At 50.0% G+C, this 16,740-nt stretch overlaps 1 protein-coding gene across 1 annotated transcript in view; it reads right to left on the minus strand.

Moving 5' to 3' along the window:
• The window catches only part of LOC133107901 (transmembrane protein 135-like), an 89,741-nt gene that overhangs the window by 65,435 nt on the left and 7,566 nt on the right, over positions 1 to 16,740 (minus strand). Inside the window, exon 4 of the mRNA XM_061217190.1 lies at positions 9,551 to 9,584. Within this exon, the coding sequence (XP_061073174.1) occupies positions 9,551 to 9,584 (34 nt within the window). The remainder of the gene's footprint in view (positions 1 to 9,550; positions 9,585 to 16,740) is intronic.

The raw sequence follows: 16,740 nt of genomic DNA on the forward strand, positions 1-16,740 counted from the left end.
TGTATTTGTTTTTGAGCAGTGAGCCGTATCAGCTTTGAGCTCGGCTAAACCTACACCACTCCTCTCCAGCCTGCAGGGAGGGCGGACCATTCAGACCGACGGTATGAGGGGAGGGAGAGAGAGCGAGGAACAGAGCCAAACGGAGAGAGAGAGAAATTAAAACAACGAAAGAGGAAAGACACCGGGAGGAGGACAGAGAAGGGGAAGCGTGAAGGAGAAAGAGAGAAGGCAGAGAAAAGTGGAGGTAGAGAGAGAAAGTGTATTCGGGGTGAAAGGGAGAGACCACCACAGGACTTACACACAGTGTGTGTCCAGTTATTTATTTATTAATATTTAGAGTGCTATTCTGGCATTCTCAGAAATAGGTTTAAAAAAAAAAAAAAATTTTAAATAAAAAAAAGGAAAAAAAAGCCTACACTAAGACAACATTCAGACTCAACTACTGGGCCAGAAAAGTGAAGCCACACCCAGCAGAATTAAGACATGGGCTTTCTTTCCCGGCGGTGACCTTCCCCATAAAACGACAGGGATGTATAAACTCCATCCTGCTGTGTCGGAGCTCATTGTTTACACTCTTCCCAAACAGTATGGACTGGAGCTTGGGAGGGCCTTTCAGGGGGTGGCCTCGGGTGAAAAGAATATAACCAGCGGGAGAGACTGATAAAAATCACCAGGTCACGGATTCAAAACAGGATGAGGCCACTTAGCCACCCTTATCCCATCTCTGAAGAGCCCCACTCACCGTCCCTGTTCGGCAAGAACAGCCATGGAGCGTCTTCTACATGCCGTGGCACTGCGGCAGGAGAGGTGTTCAGGGGTGAGAGTGCACCCCTGACCTATCTTCCTTAAACAGATGATAACCATCTGGCTATACGCCCTGCCTTCCCCCTCACCAAACCAGAGCAGCTAGCCTAGCTCTCCCGCCTCACGCACAGACACGGGTTCTCCCAGCGCTGAGGATTCTGGGACAGAAGGGTGCGGGAGACTCTGCAACCGAACCAGAAGCCGCCGCCCCGCACCGCGGCTGCCCGCCGCATCTCTGTCACCGTCGCTGCCTCCACAGCCTTTCTACTTTAAAAATAAAACCAAGGAAAAATGAATAGTAATGATTCAGAAGGCCGAAGAGCGTCTAACCACAGCTCCGAGTGGAGCCGGTCACGCAGTGAAAGCAAATAAAGTAGAAGCGGGCCCTTGGGGGCGAGGGGGACGTGTGAGCACCTTTCGGGCGGGGCAGGGTGACAGGGTCGCCCCAGACTGCACGGTCGGCGCCCCGAGGGCCACGGTCAACGGTGTGAAAACGGCCGACGCGCAATTAGGCCCCTCGTCCCGGCCCGCTGATTTATGGGCTTTCTTAAAACTGAGGATCCATTGAGGGGGGAAAGAAAGGGAAGAGACGGCCCCGCAGGCCTGGGGCCGGTCCCGCTGCGGGGGGAGGGGGGGGGGTCATTAAAGAGCACTAATGACCCAGTGATTGACGAGCCGGTGAGCCTCTGACCCTGTAATTAGAACAGGCCCTGAGAACCAGCGGCCGAGTGGAGGATTACATCCATTCTCAAATAACAAACCAGGGCTAAAAAAGGGCCTTCAAAGACCTGCGGGAGAACTGCGTAGCGCGGGACCAAAATAAGCACGGAAAACACAGCCCGGGACTGGACAAAGTCTGGGGAAGAACAGGAATAAAACTGACTGTTGGGGGGGGGAAACGGAAAGACAAAAAACAAGGGCTGTGTCGGATGTACACAGCTACATAGCTACATGTGTTAAGCTCGCTGCAGTTTGCTGTGGGGTTATTTTTGTGACACGTATGCTCACGTGTGATTGGGCAGCTGTGCGGAGCAGTGGTTAACGCTAGGCCAGGGGGCCCCGTGATCTCAGCTCAGGGAGGGTGGAACAGCCACGTTGAACCCCAGGGCTAGGAGCATTTACCTGAATTGCCTCAATTGCTCCATTTGAAAATACAAATGGCGCAGAATTGCAAAGTCTCTCTGGAGCCAAATGGGCCCATGAGAATACAGTTAATGACGGCTCTAGTTGGGGGTTCGGGGAAGGGCTAAATTAGCATGAATGCTGGGTATGCGCCCCCACCCTGTGCTCGCCGCACCTTTAATTGCCCCTCCTCAGGGGTCTGTGTGAACCGGAGCTACAGAGAGCAGTGCGGGCACAGGCCTTACAAAAACACACCGCCAGCCAAACCGCTTCCCACCCAAAACCACACCTTCCCCGATCTCTCCCTGTGGAGAGCAGGGGGGCGGGGGAGAGGGGCATTCCTGCAGTCAGGTTTGATTCACATTTGGAATACTGTATATGAGTAATTAAGCCTGACTCCCTCAGAATCGAAAGGACATCAGAAACGCATGCACACGTATATGCACTCACACAGACACACACACACACACACACACACACACACAATAAACTGACTTCCCACTAATTAACTGTGGAAAGCCATTAGAGGCCAGCGGCAGAACAGGACCCCGTTTCCCACAAGACCTCAAACTGTGCTATTCCACTAGAGCTTTCCATGCAGGACAGGCTTAATGCAGTCCACCTGAACAACTCTGTCTCACCCATGGCTTGTGTGTGTGTGTGTGTGCGTGTGTGTGTGTGTGTGTGTGTGAGTCTGTGTGTGATTCTGTGAGTCTGTGAGTGTGTGTGTGTGTGTGAGAGAGTGAGTCTGTGAGTGAGTCTGTGAGTGTGTGTGTGTGTGTGTGTGTGTGTGTGTGTGTGAGAGAGTGAGTCTGTGTGTGAGTCTGTGAGTGTGTGTGTGAGAGTGTGTGTGTGTGAGTGAGTCTGTGTGTGAGTCTGTGAGTGTGTGTGTGGGTGAGTGTGTGTGCGTGTGTGTGAGAGTGTATGTGAGTAGTTTGTGAGTAGTTTGTGAGTTTGTGTGCATGTGTGAGCTGCACTATGTAGAACAGGTGAACTCACAGCAGAAATGTACTGTAAATAAAACGAGGAAGACTACTGCAGCTCAAACCTCCCTTGCAGTGGGTGCAGTCAGAACGTCAGCTAAACTGCTCCACGTATTTCCAAAACTAATTTCCCTACACCTGCCCTGCTCCATTGCATTACTTTTCCACTTTCTCTACTCCTGAAACAGAGCAAATAAAAGTCATACCTTAAAAAGTCTGTAAGAAAGCAGTGCAACAGAACTTAAGTGTACAGTACACACTAACCTCCTAACCTGTGAGAGACAGGGCACTGGGGCAGGGTACGAACAGGGCAGTCACAGAACAGGCGAACAGCTCAGAGTCAACAGCCCCGCTCACAAAAACAGCCGGGGCGGATGAATCAGACAGAAGCAGCCGAACTGCCGCTCGCAGAAATCAGGAACAGATGAGAACACGTAAAGAGCTGTTCCACTTCGCCTTGAATGAACACGCGCTGCACTAACCGGCCAAAACTCACAAACACCCCCATAGTCCCCCCCCCCTCCAAAACATTTTTAAGTGAGCAATTATTGATCACAGGATGCCGCAGCTGCCTTGGGTGGAAAGGAGCAAACAAACACGTCGTCTTTTCCTCGGAAATCTTGGAACCGTGGGGCTTCAGCGGAGTGACTCCGGCTGCATTTGACACCTGCTCCGTTCCCCTGCCGCCGCTGGGTGTGACACGGTCCCTGAGTCACACGTGTCCCTGTCCCGCTGAATCATTTTACTCTCTTTCCCCAGAAGCTTGCAGTGACCGGGGAGACCTGGAGCTCCGTTTTCTGTGGCAGGCTCTCCCGCTGAAAACTAAAAGGCTTTCACAAATTCGTGAGATGGTGGCAAGCATCCGTGAAAGGATTTTTCACTTTCAAGCAGGATTGTCGGCAAGAGAATAAGCCGCACCAGATCTAACAAGAGCGCAAATGAAAACGACAAGCGCACGTTAGCACGATGAGCCAAGCGAGACTGTATCAAATGCTCCTAAACGGTGCAATCGCTTTAACCTGCAAAGGTCTTCGCCAGGTATAATTATATTGTCCAACGCAACGGTTTACGCTCGGAAACATTTCACAGTGTCCATTTTTCCTCACACTCCCAGCCCTGGGGAAGGTTCTGGATGTCTCTCGCTGCCTTTCTTTCCCTTTGTTTGAGTGATAAATAGGTGCTAGCGTGATAATGGCTAACGAATGCGGAGAAAAAACAGCCTTTGATGCTGAAACACCTCACTCACGTGCTGAAAGAGCAGCCAGGGATTGGGAAATAAGAGGCGTTCAGATGCAGGTCAATTTGTCTGGAATGAGAAAGCAGAGGAATGTTTTGAGTGCAGGGAATATGTGACCGGTAGAGCTGGAGACGCAGAGCACAGATACAGTTAAGAAAAGGCCTTGGGCCTCCAGGGAAGAGGAACCCTCCAGCCCTCTCCCCCACCCCCCTTTCAACCCTAATTCTTCATTTCACGCCGCTTTGCTGATATGATGCAAAGTGCGGTTTCCAAGGCAGACGGGAGAGACAGAATGTTACAAGCGTTTAATGATTAAGCAGAGATTGCTACAAGTAAAAAATGAATTTAAAAACGCATTACTCCTTATAGCACAGTGAATATTCGTGGAAAAAAAACATAATAACAATAATATGAATTGTATGGCTAGTAGTACTAATGCGCATACACATGTTTCTTGTAAAACGCATATCCAGAAAATTCTTGGGTTTAAATATTGAAGTTAGACTCACGCTGTATCGCTCTCTAACTCATGTGAGCGGAGAATTCCATTCTCTATGCCGTACTTTCCCAGGCAAAGGGATTTCTCCCTTTCACTTGCCCTACTTTAGGTTGATTTTAAGTTACATAGAAAACATTTTCATTGTTTTCTGACCAAACGATTTGAGGTGCAAAGTTTTGGGAAAGTTGGGATTGGGAAATTGGGATCCTCTCACACTCTGGTCCTTCCGGCCCGCGCGGAGCTTTCTGTCCTGGGATGAAGGAACAGCTTTCCTGGGACAAGGTGTCCCGGAGCGAACACATCAAAGCCAATTAGCCCGGTCAGGCCCCAGCTGCCAAGAAATGCCCCCGTCATTACTCAGTGATTTAAACCTACTGAGCACCCGGGGTCAGGGGTCAAGTCTGAAACTTAATGAGTGCCTCTCCTTCCTCTCGCTTATGTTTTTCTCTCAGCAGGAAGCCCAGCTCTAGAATCATTTTCACGTGTCTGCTAAACCCTCCCACTTTCTCCATACTATGGCAGGTTATACAACACCGCGCCCTGCCCCTATAGCCTGGCACTGGGCTCAGCTCAGCTCACTCCCGACTAATAGCTGGCGAAGGCCCCGCGTATATCGTGTGTCTGTATAATAGATTGCCATAGGTGCAGGCGTTTATCATACACTTTCCGACTGCAAAGGGAGAATTCATCCACATCCCTGGACTCGAAGCGCTGTAGTATTTGTTCCTTTTCCATTTCAGCGGTCCTATACACTGTGTGAAAATTCACAGACATCAGCTGTTAAAATATTTGCGCATAAAGGACTGATTACACTTTAATTGAGGGGATACATGAGCGTATCTGCTGGCTCTGGAAAATGTGATGCCGGAGGTTCCTTAAAATTACATTCATATAAATTAATTAGCTAAGAAAAAAAAGCCACGTTTGCTTTTTGGCAGTAGCTCAATGGCTAACTGCATCCCACCCTTGAGTAATTGTTGCCAGGCAATGGTAAGGTTTCCTAGACACCATGTAATGTATATTCCCTCAATTGAAGGGATAAAAAAAGACTTGTAGCTTACTGGACAATTATAGCCATGGGGCTCTCTGCAGTATTCATATAGGTTACTCATACAAATGGCATCAAGCTTCTTGTTGCTTTGTAAAATGCACCATTTTGGCTTCAGATAAATTTGAGGGTTAGGCGGTGTACTGCGAAAAAAAAATCCTGGAATACAATTAGCGCTAATCCCCAACATGGGCCTGGAACCAGGGGCACTCATCATTCACACCCGCGCTAGCGGACACGCAAGACTGCGGCCCAATCCCAGTTCACCACACTCTGACCTCTACTCGACGTTCATGCCGGCAGGTTGGCTCAGCGTCTCGCCGGTAATTAACGTAGCGCACAACCCGCGGTGAACAGGCTCGGCAGTTATCTGGGCTGTTCGCGGCCAGGCCGCGATTCATTTGGGAGAGGTTTTTCCGGAAGACAGCTCCGGCTCTCCCTTAAACGCGACGTGACAGCCTTATCTAAAGAAGACATGTCGGAGGAGAGATGGCGTAACCTCTGGAGAGAGGTAGGGCTTCGTGCTGCCGTGAGATTAAATTCCTCAGTGCGAATCGATTTGCCCCTAATTACTTTATGTTAAGCTAACAGAGTGGAAAACAAAATTAGGTCTTTAAGAGAAACTAGTCGACGGACTGGAAGTTCCGTGCTTTCCTCCGCGCCCTTGGCATCCTGTGCTGTGGCCTCGCTGTATTTACACAGAATCTCTGCTCGGCTGTGGACAATGTAAACTGATAGGAGACCTGGAACCCGTTCAGTTATTACCTCACTTCTCGTTTCTCTTCCTCCACTTCTGCACTTACTTTTTTCATATTTACCATTTTATTAGCAAGAGCTACATCGGGTTGTCATAAAGACGCGCAGAGCGCTCTACAGACAATGCGCTAAAGAGGAGACGGTCTGGTTATTTTTAACTTGACATCTTGCAGTGCCCTTTGCGATACACGGCACTGTTGTCCTTGTAAAAGCTGTGCCTCCAGACTCTGGGCAAGGGCACGGTCCTAATCACAATGGTCTGAGACCCCTTTGTCTTGACTTGGGGCACACTTTAAAATGCAGAAGGAAATTAACTCATCTATTCACTTCATTGTGTCGGTAGATCCACAAATGGAGCACATACACGCATTAATATGCACACACAGATGCAGAGACACACACACACACACACACACACAAACACACCAGTAATTCACTAGACGCTCATAATTCATTGTGTAGGTGTGGCAAAGAAGTGAGAAAAGTGACAGAGAACACACTGGCCTACTGTAATCACAGCTGTGCTGGGAGAAAACCCAGAGTCCTGGAGCCAAGAGGCCTGAGCCCAGAGCCAGAGGAGCTGCTCAGGGGGCCACTTGCTCCGGCAGAGCACGAAACCAAGAGACCTATACGCGTCCCTCACCGGGAGAGCCCTTAAAATGAGCAACACAAAGCTGTTATGGGAAGGCAGGAAGTATCAACGGCCAGTTCTGTCTCCATTGCCCCCCCAGTCTCATCGTTTCCAGCGGTGAAAGTGGGAGCACAGTGTCAGTCACGCGGTCGTACGGTGAGAGCTGTTGTGTAGGTGGGAGCGCAGCGTCAGTCATACGGTCGTACGGTGAGAGCTGTTGTGTAGGTGGGAGCACAGCGTCAGACAAGCGGTCGTACGGTGAGAGCTGTTGTGTAGGTGGGAGCGCAGCGTCAGACAAGCGGTCGTACAGTGAGAGCTGTTGTGTAGGTGGGAGCGCAGCGTCAGTCATGCGGTCGTACGGTGAGAGCTGTTGTGTAGGTGGGAGCGCAGCGTCAGTCATGCGGTCGTACGGTGAGAGCTGTTGTGTCGGTGGGAGCACAGCGTCAGTCATGCGGTCGTACGGTGAGAGCTGTTGTGTAGGTGGGAGCACAGCGTCAGACAAGCGGTCGTATGGTGAGAGCTGTTGTGTAGGTGGGAGCACAGCGTCAGACATGCGGTCGTACGGTGAGAGCTGTTGTGTAGGTGGGAGCGCAGCGTCAGACATGCGGTCATATGGTGAAAAATGCGGTCGTGCGGTGGAGCGTCGTACAGGGAAAAAGCTGGCAGCTGGGGAGCCGTTTCCAGGAAGAAGACTTACAGCTGTGAGCTCAGTCGAAAACCACAATTGTCCAGACGCTCCAGGACCTTGCCACTTCGAGCAAAGACTCCAGCACGGTCAATAAAAGTCTGAAGAGCGTGTTTCGCATGAGTGTACACAATTAGATGGAGCAGATGCCAATAAACGAGCTTTAAATACTGTAATGCTTCCCCCTTTCAGCTTTAGGAACAGCCCTGGAGGGGCACAGGTGTCATGGTCATAATACTGAGGTATGACACTGCCCATTGGCCAAGCGTCTTTCACCATTTATGAGCCTCCTCAATAAAGAGAAAGGAGAAAACTGAACTTTGTGTAACTACTATATAACCTGGTCACTTATACATACATATAGCAATTATGTTCTATACTCCTGCAGTTTTTTTATATCATAAGACAAAGCAAAGGAAAATTCTTTCCTGATGAAGTAGCCTACTGCCTTTGTTTGACACCAAACAAGCCACTAGCCTAAAAGAAGGTGAAACGCCAAATCTGACAGCCAGTAAACTATCCCAAATGACCAGTGCACTGTAGTAACTTCTTGGGAACATAATTGTACTTAATGATTAAAATAAACCTCAAATATCCCTTTGAAATCATATACACTCAGAAACTAAGTAAACATTTTTTCCCATGGCACATGCAGTCTGGCTGCTCAGAACCAGATGACTGGCTCAGGCCTTAATGTAACTCAGGCAGTAAAACTCAGGAGTGTGGTTGCCCCCCCCCTCTTGCCACCCCCCCCACCCCCCCCCCCACACCCCAGACGTTTTGGAGCTGTCTTCAGCCCCCGGTATCCCGCAAATTCCCTGGGGCTTCTCATTTAATGGTCAGACTTAACTAATTACGATTAATCACCTCCCCGCTCACAGCCAGACAGCCTGCCGGAAAATACACACCATTTATCCAGTCGCCCCGAGAAACCGCCCGCCCCCAACGCAAAACCCACGGTCAGCAGCCCCCCCTCCACCTCGTTCATGTGTCAGGCATTTCCTGTGCATCTAGAGTTCCCTGACGTTCCCTGAAGCATCAGCTCTCCGCTCCAGTCATCCAGCGCATGCCAGACGCACCATTTGAAGCTACGGTGTCCTAAATTTTACAGAAGGCGACTTTTTTTGTTTGTTTCCCCCGTTGTGGATAGTGCCGTTAAGGGCACATGCATGCAAGCCGCCTAATAGAAAGGTTAGCCACAGTTTTCCCCGGTTCAGTTCTGAAGGACTTGTAAAAATAAATGACCCTGACCATTAGGGTACTTTTTGGTTTTCTTTTAGTTATGCAGGTAGAGCACAATCTCCTTGTTGAGGAGATATCTTGCCACTTATTTGCCCAGTACACCTCTACTCCTGCCACAAGCCCGTTTTGGGGCTTGTGATGACCGTTCTTTTGGCAGAACGCACTGGTGTACTCGTATGGCCTTTCTGCACACTGATTTGCGCCATTTAGCTTCTCATCCTACTCCACTGAGCTCAGAAGGTCCTGCTCCGATACGGCAGAAAAGATTTGTTCTGCCGCATTTCATGTGCAAAGGTACAATTCCATACAATGCGTTAACATTTCAACTTTGAAGTGCGCAATGCTGAAGACTGCCATGTCATGTCATTAGCAATGGTTTATGCCTAATCGTGAAGGAATTTTAAGTCCTGGTATTTTTTTCCAAGACCAATACCACGTTTATCAGGGTCGAACTAACAAGCTACAGTTAGCTAAAAACAAAAACTATTGCAAAACATAGCACAATTCCTATGTGCCTATTGGTGAAATTGTCAGTCCTCTTACCAAGTTGGCCATGTATATTGTTAGTAGTCCTCTCCTGCAACACAGAGAAAAGAGACACAGGAGTAAGACCACACCAAGAAATGGTAAACATAGTAACTCAACCTGCAATCAGGGACACATAAACCCTGAATGAGGCCATACCATACATCTTGCATACTTGGGAATGTGAGCACTACGCAATTTTACTGAAAAGCACAAACTCGCTATTGACCACAAGTCTTGAGCCATGGGTTTATGACCTGTCTGTGCTATAGTTCCGCTACACCAGAGAGGCCTGCCTGTGGTAAACTGACTCATACCAAATGTAGATATGATGGATTTGCTCTGAGACAAAGAAAGGGGAAGCGTTGTGCTTGTCCTTTCTTTATTACCATAGCCTGATATCCCTGCTGACAATTCCAGCTTAAAGCAGTCTAAGCTGGTCAAGCTGATTACGCTGTGTTTTCAACACGTCTGTCTGGTTTTAGCTGGTCGACCAGCAGTTCACCAGCTGCCCAGCTTATAGTCGCAGAGGCCACCAGTTCAGCCACCATCTTACAGCGCCAGCCTCAACCGGCTTTGAACAGCCACAGAACATGTATGACCAGCTAAGAGCATCTTAGAATCCCATCTGGTCTTTTCAGCAGGGACATTGTGCTTACGCCTAACCAGGTAGCCTGGCCTTGTTCATTCAGTGTTGATAGTTTACACTTGCATGGTAAAGCACTATTGTCTTTGTAGCGATTCGTCTAAGAAAGAGGATTTTTCCCTCATGAAGTAGCAAGCTACCACATAAATGCAAAAATATGGTTGGGTGTGGGCGTTTGAGATACATTGCGAAGTGAGCACTTCGGTAGTTGTGAAACTTTGTGTTGAAATCGCAATCCTGCTCTTTCGTAGGAACAGCGTGCATTGCTCCATCTCTTGAGAGCTAAAGGAAATGTGGTCATCGCAGAAACCTACTTTTGGAAAATACGCGAATGTGAGGAAATGTCCCTCGTTATTTAGCTGCCGTGCACACAATGTATGGGGCCAGCGGGGCCCTGTCCATTTGGAAACAAGGACACTATTATTCACAACATTTCCATTATGGGATCAGCCCCCTCCCGTAAAATGTCTTAACGGTTGTAGTTTACAGAGCACACAAGCATGAGGAGGCTTAAAACCACACTGTTTGAGGATGGATTACACACCTTTCATTCGAGTCTCACTCGTGAGCCACAGAACTAATTTGCTCTCTTATGAATTCACTGGAAAAGAAAAACTAGGGAGCGCTCACCCAGCCTTCAAGGCAACCTGCCAGATCCCATTAAAACAAAACATGCTTTTATCCATAGCTTACACTTTGCGGTGCAGAATTCCAAAGAGCACGGTAGCATTCAACAAGACAAACAGGCAAAACACCAAACCCCTTACTATTAGTTACCAAAAATGGCCCAGATTTCAACTGCCAGAACCACAAAATATAACAGAAAACTTCTGCAAAGGCGGAAATCTAACCATCCCAATAAATCTGAACAAGTGTTGTTGTTTAGTTTTTTTTAAGTCGTTTAACAAGTGAAATCAGTCCGCCCCCAACAAAGCAATAAAATTGTGTTCCAGGTATAAAAACAGGAGAACTCTGCAGGGCTGCGCGAACGAGCACTCAGGGCACACTGGGAGCCTAGCAACCCAGAGAATGGCTTTTACATCTGCGGCCAAAAAACCTCTGGCTCGTGAGCGTTTTTTTTCACCGTCGGCTGAAACTCCTTTAGCTGCTTTTTTTTTACGTCCTGTGCCGACTGCAAAACACTCTACAGGGGAAAAGGAGGAAATGGAAAAAGATAAATTAATCTAAAATGTTTCCAAACTCTGGTCTGACCAACTGACAGACCACTGGCGAGTTGGTAAGATGGCATCCGCTTGGTACACTGGGAAAGAAATTTGCTGACATCTCAGGAGTTTTCTGACCGCACTGACGGCCAAAATAAAAAATATATTCAGAGCCCAGGTCTCTTTGTCTCACGCAATAAGATACAAATCAGACTCCACTGCCCAGACACTGGTGTTTTTCCAATAAGCCTGCTTCAGTAAGCCTGCGTCCATAAACCTGCTTCCATAAACCTGCTTCAGTAAGCCCGCTTCAGTAAATGTGCTTCAGTAAGCCCACTTAAATAAATGTGCTTCAGTAAGCCCGCTTCAGTAAATGTGCTTCAGTAAGCCCACTTCAATAAATGTGCTTCAGTAAGTCTGCTTCAGTAAATGTGCTTCAGTAAGCCCACTTCAATAAATGTGCTTCAGTAAGTCCACTTCAATAAATGTGCTTCAGTAAGTCTGCTCCAGTAAATGTGCTTCAGTAAGCCTGCTTTCATAAGTCTGCTTCAGTAAATGTGCTTCAGTAAGCCTGCTTCCATAAACATGCTTCAGTTAATGTGCTTCAGTAAGCCTGCTTCCATAAACATGCTTCAGTAAATGTGCTTCAGCAAGCTACTCCAGGTTGCTATCAGTCTGCCGCAGCTAAGCCTGCCTGTTAGATAGCACACTAGTGCTAAGACAGTGTGAGGTGCTCTGGGGTGACAGCGTGTCTGAGGGAGCTGCACGGCCCAGCCCAATGTCCTCCTCCACTGCGCGTCCTTCCGGCATATTCCCACACGCCACCGTCGCTGAGATACAACAGGAAGAGGAGGAGAGCGAACGGCCGCTCTGAGGAAGGGAATTGGATTTCCATCTGGAGCAGGAGCAGAAGGGGAACAGGGAGGGTCTTTATTCTGCTCCCTCGTCCCGGCGAGCTGGAAGTCAAACGGGTTCTTCTCAGGGTCTCAGCCAGCACTCCACTCCAGACAAGTGCCCGTGTGTGTGATAGAGTGGGCTTCAGCGCAAGCAGGCACACGTGAAGATGAGATGCACAGACACTTACAGACACGCACGCACACACACACACACACACACACACACACACACAAACACACACACACACACAAACACACACACACTCTCTCACATGCACACACACACGCACACTCTCTCACATGCACATGCACACACCCTCACACACACACACACACACACACACTCTCACATGCACACACCCTCACACACACACGCACACACAGAAACACACACACATGCTCACTCACACACACACACACACACACACACACACACAAACACACTCTCTCACACTCTCTCACACACAAGCTTGCTCACCTGCATATGCTCATGCATCCAAACATGCTCACACAAATACACACTGGAGACCAGTCATTATCTTTACTAGACGGTCCCAGAGGACAGAGCTGAAGTAACACACACACACTCCATTGCAAAGACAAGCACAGAATAAAGGCCAATTGTCCTGTCATGTTTCTGTCAGACGGCGCTACTGGCAGAGCGGTATGGATTTCACACAAAAGCAGGAAAGTGAAAATGTACGACAGCGATTTGAGGACTGGCATGGTGAGAATGTGCGAGAGTTGCCCACAGAACTAACATCATGAATAAGTCATTTGTATCTGCAGGCATTCCAAACCACCACACACATTTGACGGACGCCAAATCGCAATGCGAAAATGACCACCGACACGTAGTACAGCCGCAAAATAATGCATGCGTACTTTGTTAGCACACCGGCATATGTCCAAACACTCATACAAGCACATATAGTCCATGTAACACACACATATGCAGTCTATTTCTCTCTCACATACATTATCATATGTGTGCACGTGTGCCCACACATACACTATGCACGTCCATAAGCAAAATCAATTATCCACAAACCTATTCACATACTCACCCTGAAAACACAGTATGTGAACAAACAAACACACAGGCGCGCACACACACACTGATATTACGTCTCACAGGCATGCCAGGGAAAACAAATAATTTTCATATGCTTCTGTATCTGGAAATGTGGGCTTGGAGGTCTCCTCTCCTGGGTGTTTTTGGGACTCAGACTGTGTGAATGTGTTAATGCCTCGCGGTGTCGACAGCGGCATACATTAGCTCCTGTACTAGCGCTGCGCGGTGAATGCGCCGGGCAGACGCGGCGAGGAGAGGCCAGGGACCGGAGCCCTGCGGAGCGGCTCCTCTCCGGACCATATGTCATCTCCATCCCCGGCTTTAACGCGCAGACGGAAAACAGGAATAAAAGTCAGGGCTGCGCGGTCCTGCAGGGATCTGGGGAATGACAAAAGCAGGAAGCCGATGGTTTCCACATAAAATCGGCCCTTTTCAGACGGAGGGCCCGGCGGGGCCAGGGCAGGGAGATGGAGGAGACAGGAGCCGGGGCTTTGCGGTCTGGGAGTGCGCGGGGGAAAGGGCGGTATGGGGCAGTGTGCTTGTGTGAACGAGCGCCAGATTGTTGCTGTCTTTCAGTCAGTGTGAGTGCGTGCATATGCATATATGTGTGTGTGATGCGTGTGATGTGTGTGTGTATGTGGTGTGCACATGTGTATGTGGTGTGCATATGTGTGTGTGGTGTGCATGTGTGTATGTGGTGTGCATATGTGTGTGTGGTGTGCATGTGTGTGGTGCGCGCGTGTGTGTATGAGTGTGTGTGTGTGTGTGTGTGTGTGTGTGGTGTGCACAAGCATGTGTGTGGTATTCATGTGTGTGTGTGTGGTACGCCTATGTGTGTGGTATGCATGTGCGTGTGTGTGTGGTGAGCATATGTGCGTGTGTGTGTATATGTGTGTGTGTGTGTGTGTGTGTGGTGCGCATATATGTGTGTGTGTATGTGTGGTGTGCATGTCTGTGTGTGTGTGTGTGTATGTGTGTATGTGGTGCGCATATGTGTGTGTGTGTATGTGGTGTGCATGAGTGTGTGGTGCGCGTGTGTGTGTGTGGTGCGCATATATGTGAGTGTGTGTGTATGTGGTGTGCATATGTGTGTGTGTGTGTATGTGGTGTGCATGAGTGTGTGTGTGTGTATGTGGTGTGCATATGTGTGTGTGTGTGTGTGTGTGTGTGTATGTGGTGTGCATGTGTGCGTGTGTGTGCGTGGTATGCATGTGTGTGTGTATGTGAGTATATGAACCCTGACTGGCACTTCTCGCAGCAGAAGCCGGTGCAGACTGTGGGGCACGAGGGTGGCTGCAGGGGGAGCCTGGCTCCACAGCCCACCGCTGCGATAAAGACCCTGGAAAAATAGAGGGGCCCCGCGCGTGTTTACGCTGGAGTTAATCTCTCACGCCCAGGCTCTTCCTGTGGACCTGCAGCCTCCCACACCAGCCCGGGTCACCGGCTCCAGGAAGGCACAGAAAGAGCGGCTCGCCACCGTCGCCCAGAAAGTATCAATAAAAATAAAGAATCGTAAAATTAAAGCTTCCGTTATTGTGGGGAGGCCGCCAGCGCAGGCGTTAAGACTTCCGTCCGATCACACCGGCATTGAAATACGGGTTTTAAAATCAGCTTTGCAGTGAGAGAGAAGGCTAGGACGGTTAGTGGAACAGTGGCACAAACACGAGTGCTGTAGGACACTGGCCATAGGACAAAACAAATTACTAGTGCAGTCTGACGGTTTGACGTGGGGAAGAACACAGTGACACAAGTACAAATTAATGTTCGAGGGAGAGACCAACAGGAGTCCACAACAGGGTGAAAACCCACAGTCAGCCTCACCATAAAATCAATAACCAATTCAGACCCAAAAAAACCAGGGGTACTCGATGCCTTTAACGAAAATGTCCTGAGCAACAACAAAAACCAGCCGAGCGCCAGGCAGTGGGGGGTTGGGGACCCCCGGCCTTAAATCTAGAGTGCACCCAACGCTGCAGCTGGAGGAAACTGACCCCGGGGTTAATGTTGCCACAGCAACGGCTCCGGTGGTGACCTGTAACAGGACCCTGGAGATGGCGACTCGCTCACTGACAGCCAGGCTAACGCTGAGGGCCCTGGCCCGCGCCAGGCTGTTGAAAAGTGTGGAAGGAAAGTTTGGCGCGGCTCTGGGATCTGTGAAAGGATCAGGAACGAGAGCGAGATGCCTGGGAACAGATCGGATATCGCCCAGCGTCACACACGCCAGGGACACGGGAACCGCTGAGTGTGGCTTCACCTTCTTCAGTTTTATGATGTTAGTTAACACTGACCAGGCAGATGGACCGAGATGAGTGCCAGAACACATAAAGACATGAAGACACACAGACAGCACACACACACACACAGTGCATACAGAGCACACACAGGACACACACACAGCACACGGGTGCGCACACACACTTACAGCACACAAACACACACGGCACACATGCTTCAGCGGTTTACAATGGACAAAGTAAATCTAATTTCTTCTCTGTTTATTATATTCCTAGAATGTGTGGTCTCCAGTCGGCCATGCAAGCCGCTGACATGCAGGAGGGGAGCGGTCGCACCACGAGGGGGGAGAGCCGGTTCAGGGAGCGGTTCAGCATCGGGGGGTTTCTCTCCTGGGAGGGGGTGTGCGGTAGCAGTCCAGGAATGATGTGAGTTTCTGGGGCCCTCTATACACAGAGGGCCAGAGCCTCCCCCAGCTGCGTGACAGGGAGGAAGGGAGAGACGGAGCGAGGGAGGGAGTCTGTGCCAGCAGTCCGTCACCGAGCGGTCTAGCTGGGTCAGGCCCGCAGGGATCCCTGCCTAACGCTGCACTATGTGAACGTCCAGTGTTTTCCCCTCCTCGGTCAGCCCGAGCGTTACTGGTGCCAGGTCACGCTGTGAGGTCGGCGGGCGTGGGTGGCGGGGAGTTCTCCGGGGCCGGCCCTGCCGCTCTCCCAGAGACGGGCTCTCGGCCTATCAGACGGGCTCTTGGCCTATCAGACGGGCTCTCGGCCTATCAGACGGGCTCTCGGCCTGTCAGACGGGCTCTCGGCCTGTCAGACGGGCTCTCGGCCTATCAGACGGGCTCTCGGCCTGTCAGACGGGCTCTCGGCCTATCAGACGGGCTCTCGGCCCGTCAGACGGGCTCTCGGCCTGTCAGACGGGCTCGCGGCCTATCAGACGGGCTCTCGGCCTGTCAGACGGGCTCTCGGCCTATCAGACGCGCGGGGGTTCGGCTGCTCAGCCACTCTTCAGAGGCGCTGGGAGGAGCGCGTCCGCTGATAATACAAATGAACCCCGCCGCAAGCGATAGATAGTGAGAAATGACTGTGCAGCGCTGTCAAACAAAGTAGGCCTTTTGGGCCACAGACTCGCAGATACCATCGGGACACTGAAGGCCCCCCCCGAGCGTCCTTCCTACGTAAACAACACCGAAC

This window comes from Conger conger, chromosome 13 (assembly GCF_963514075.1).
Source record: "Conger conger chromosome 13, fConCon1.1, whole genome shotgun sequence".
NCBI lineage: Eukaryota > Metazoa > Chordata > Actinopteri > Anguilliformes > Congridae > Conger > Conger conger.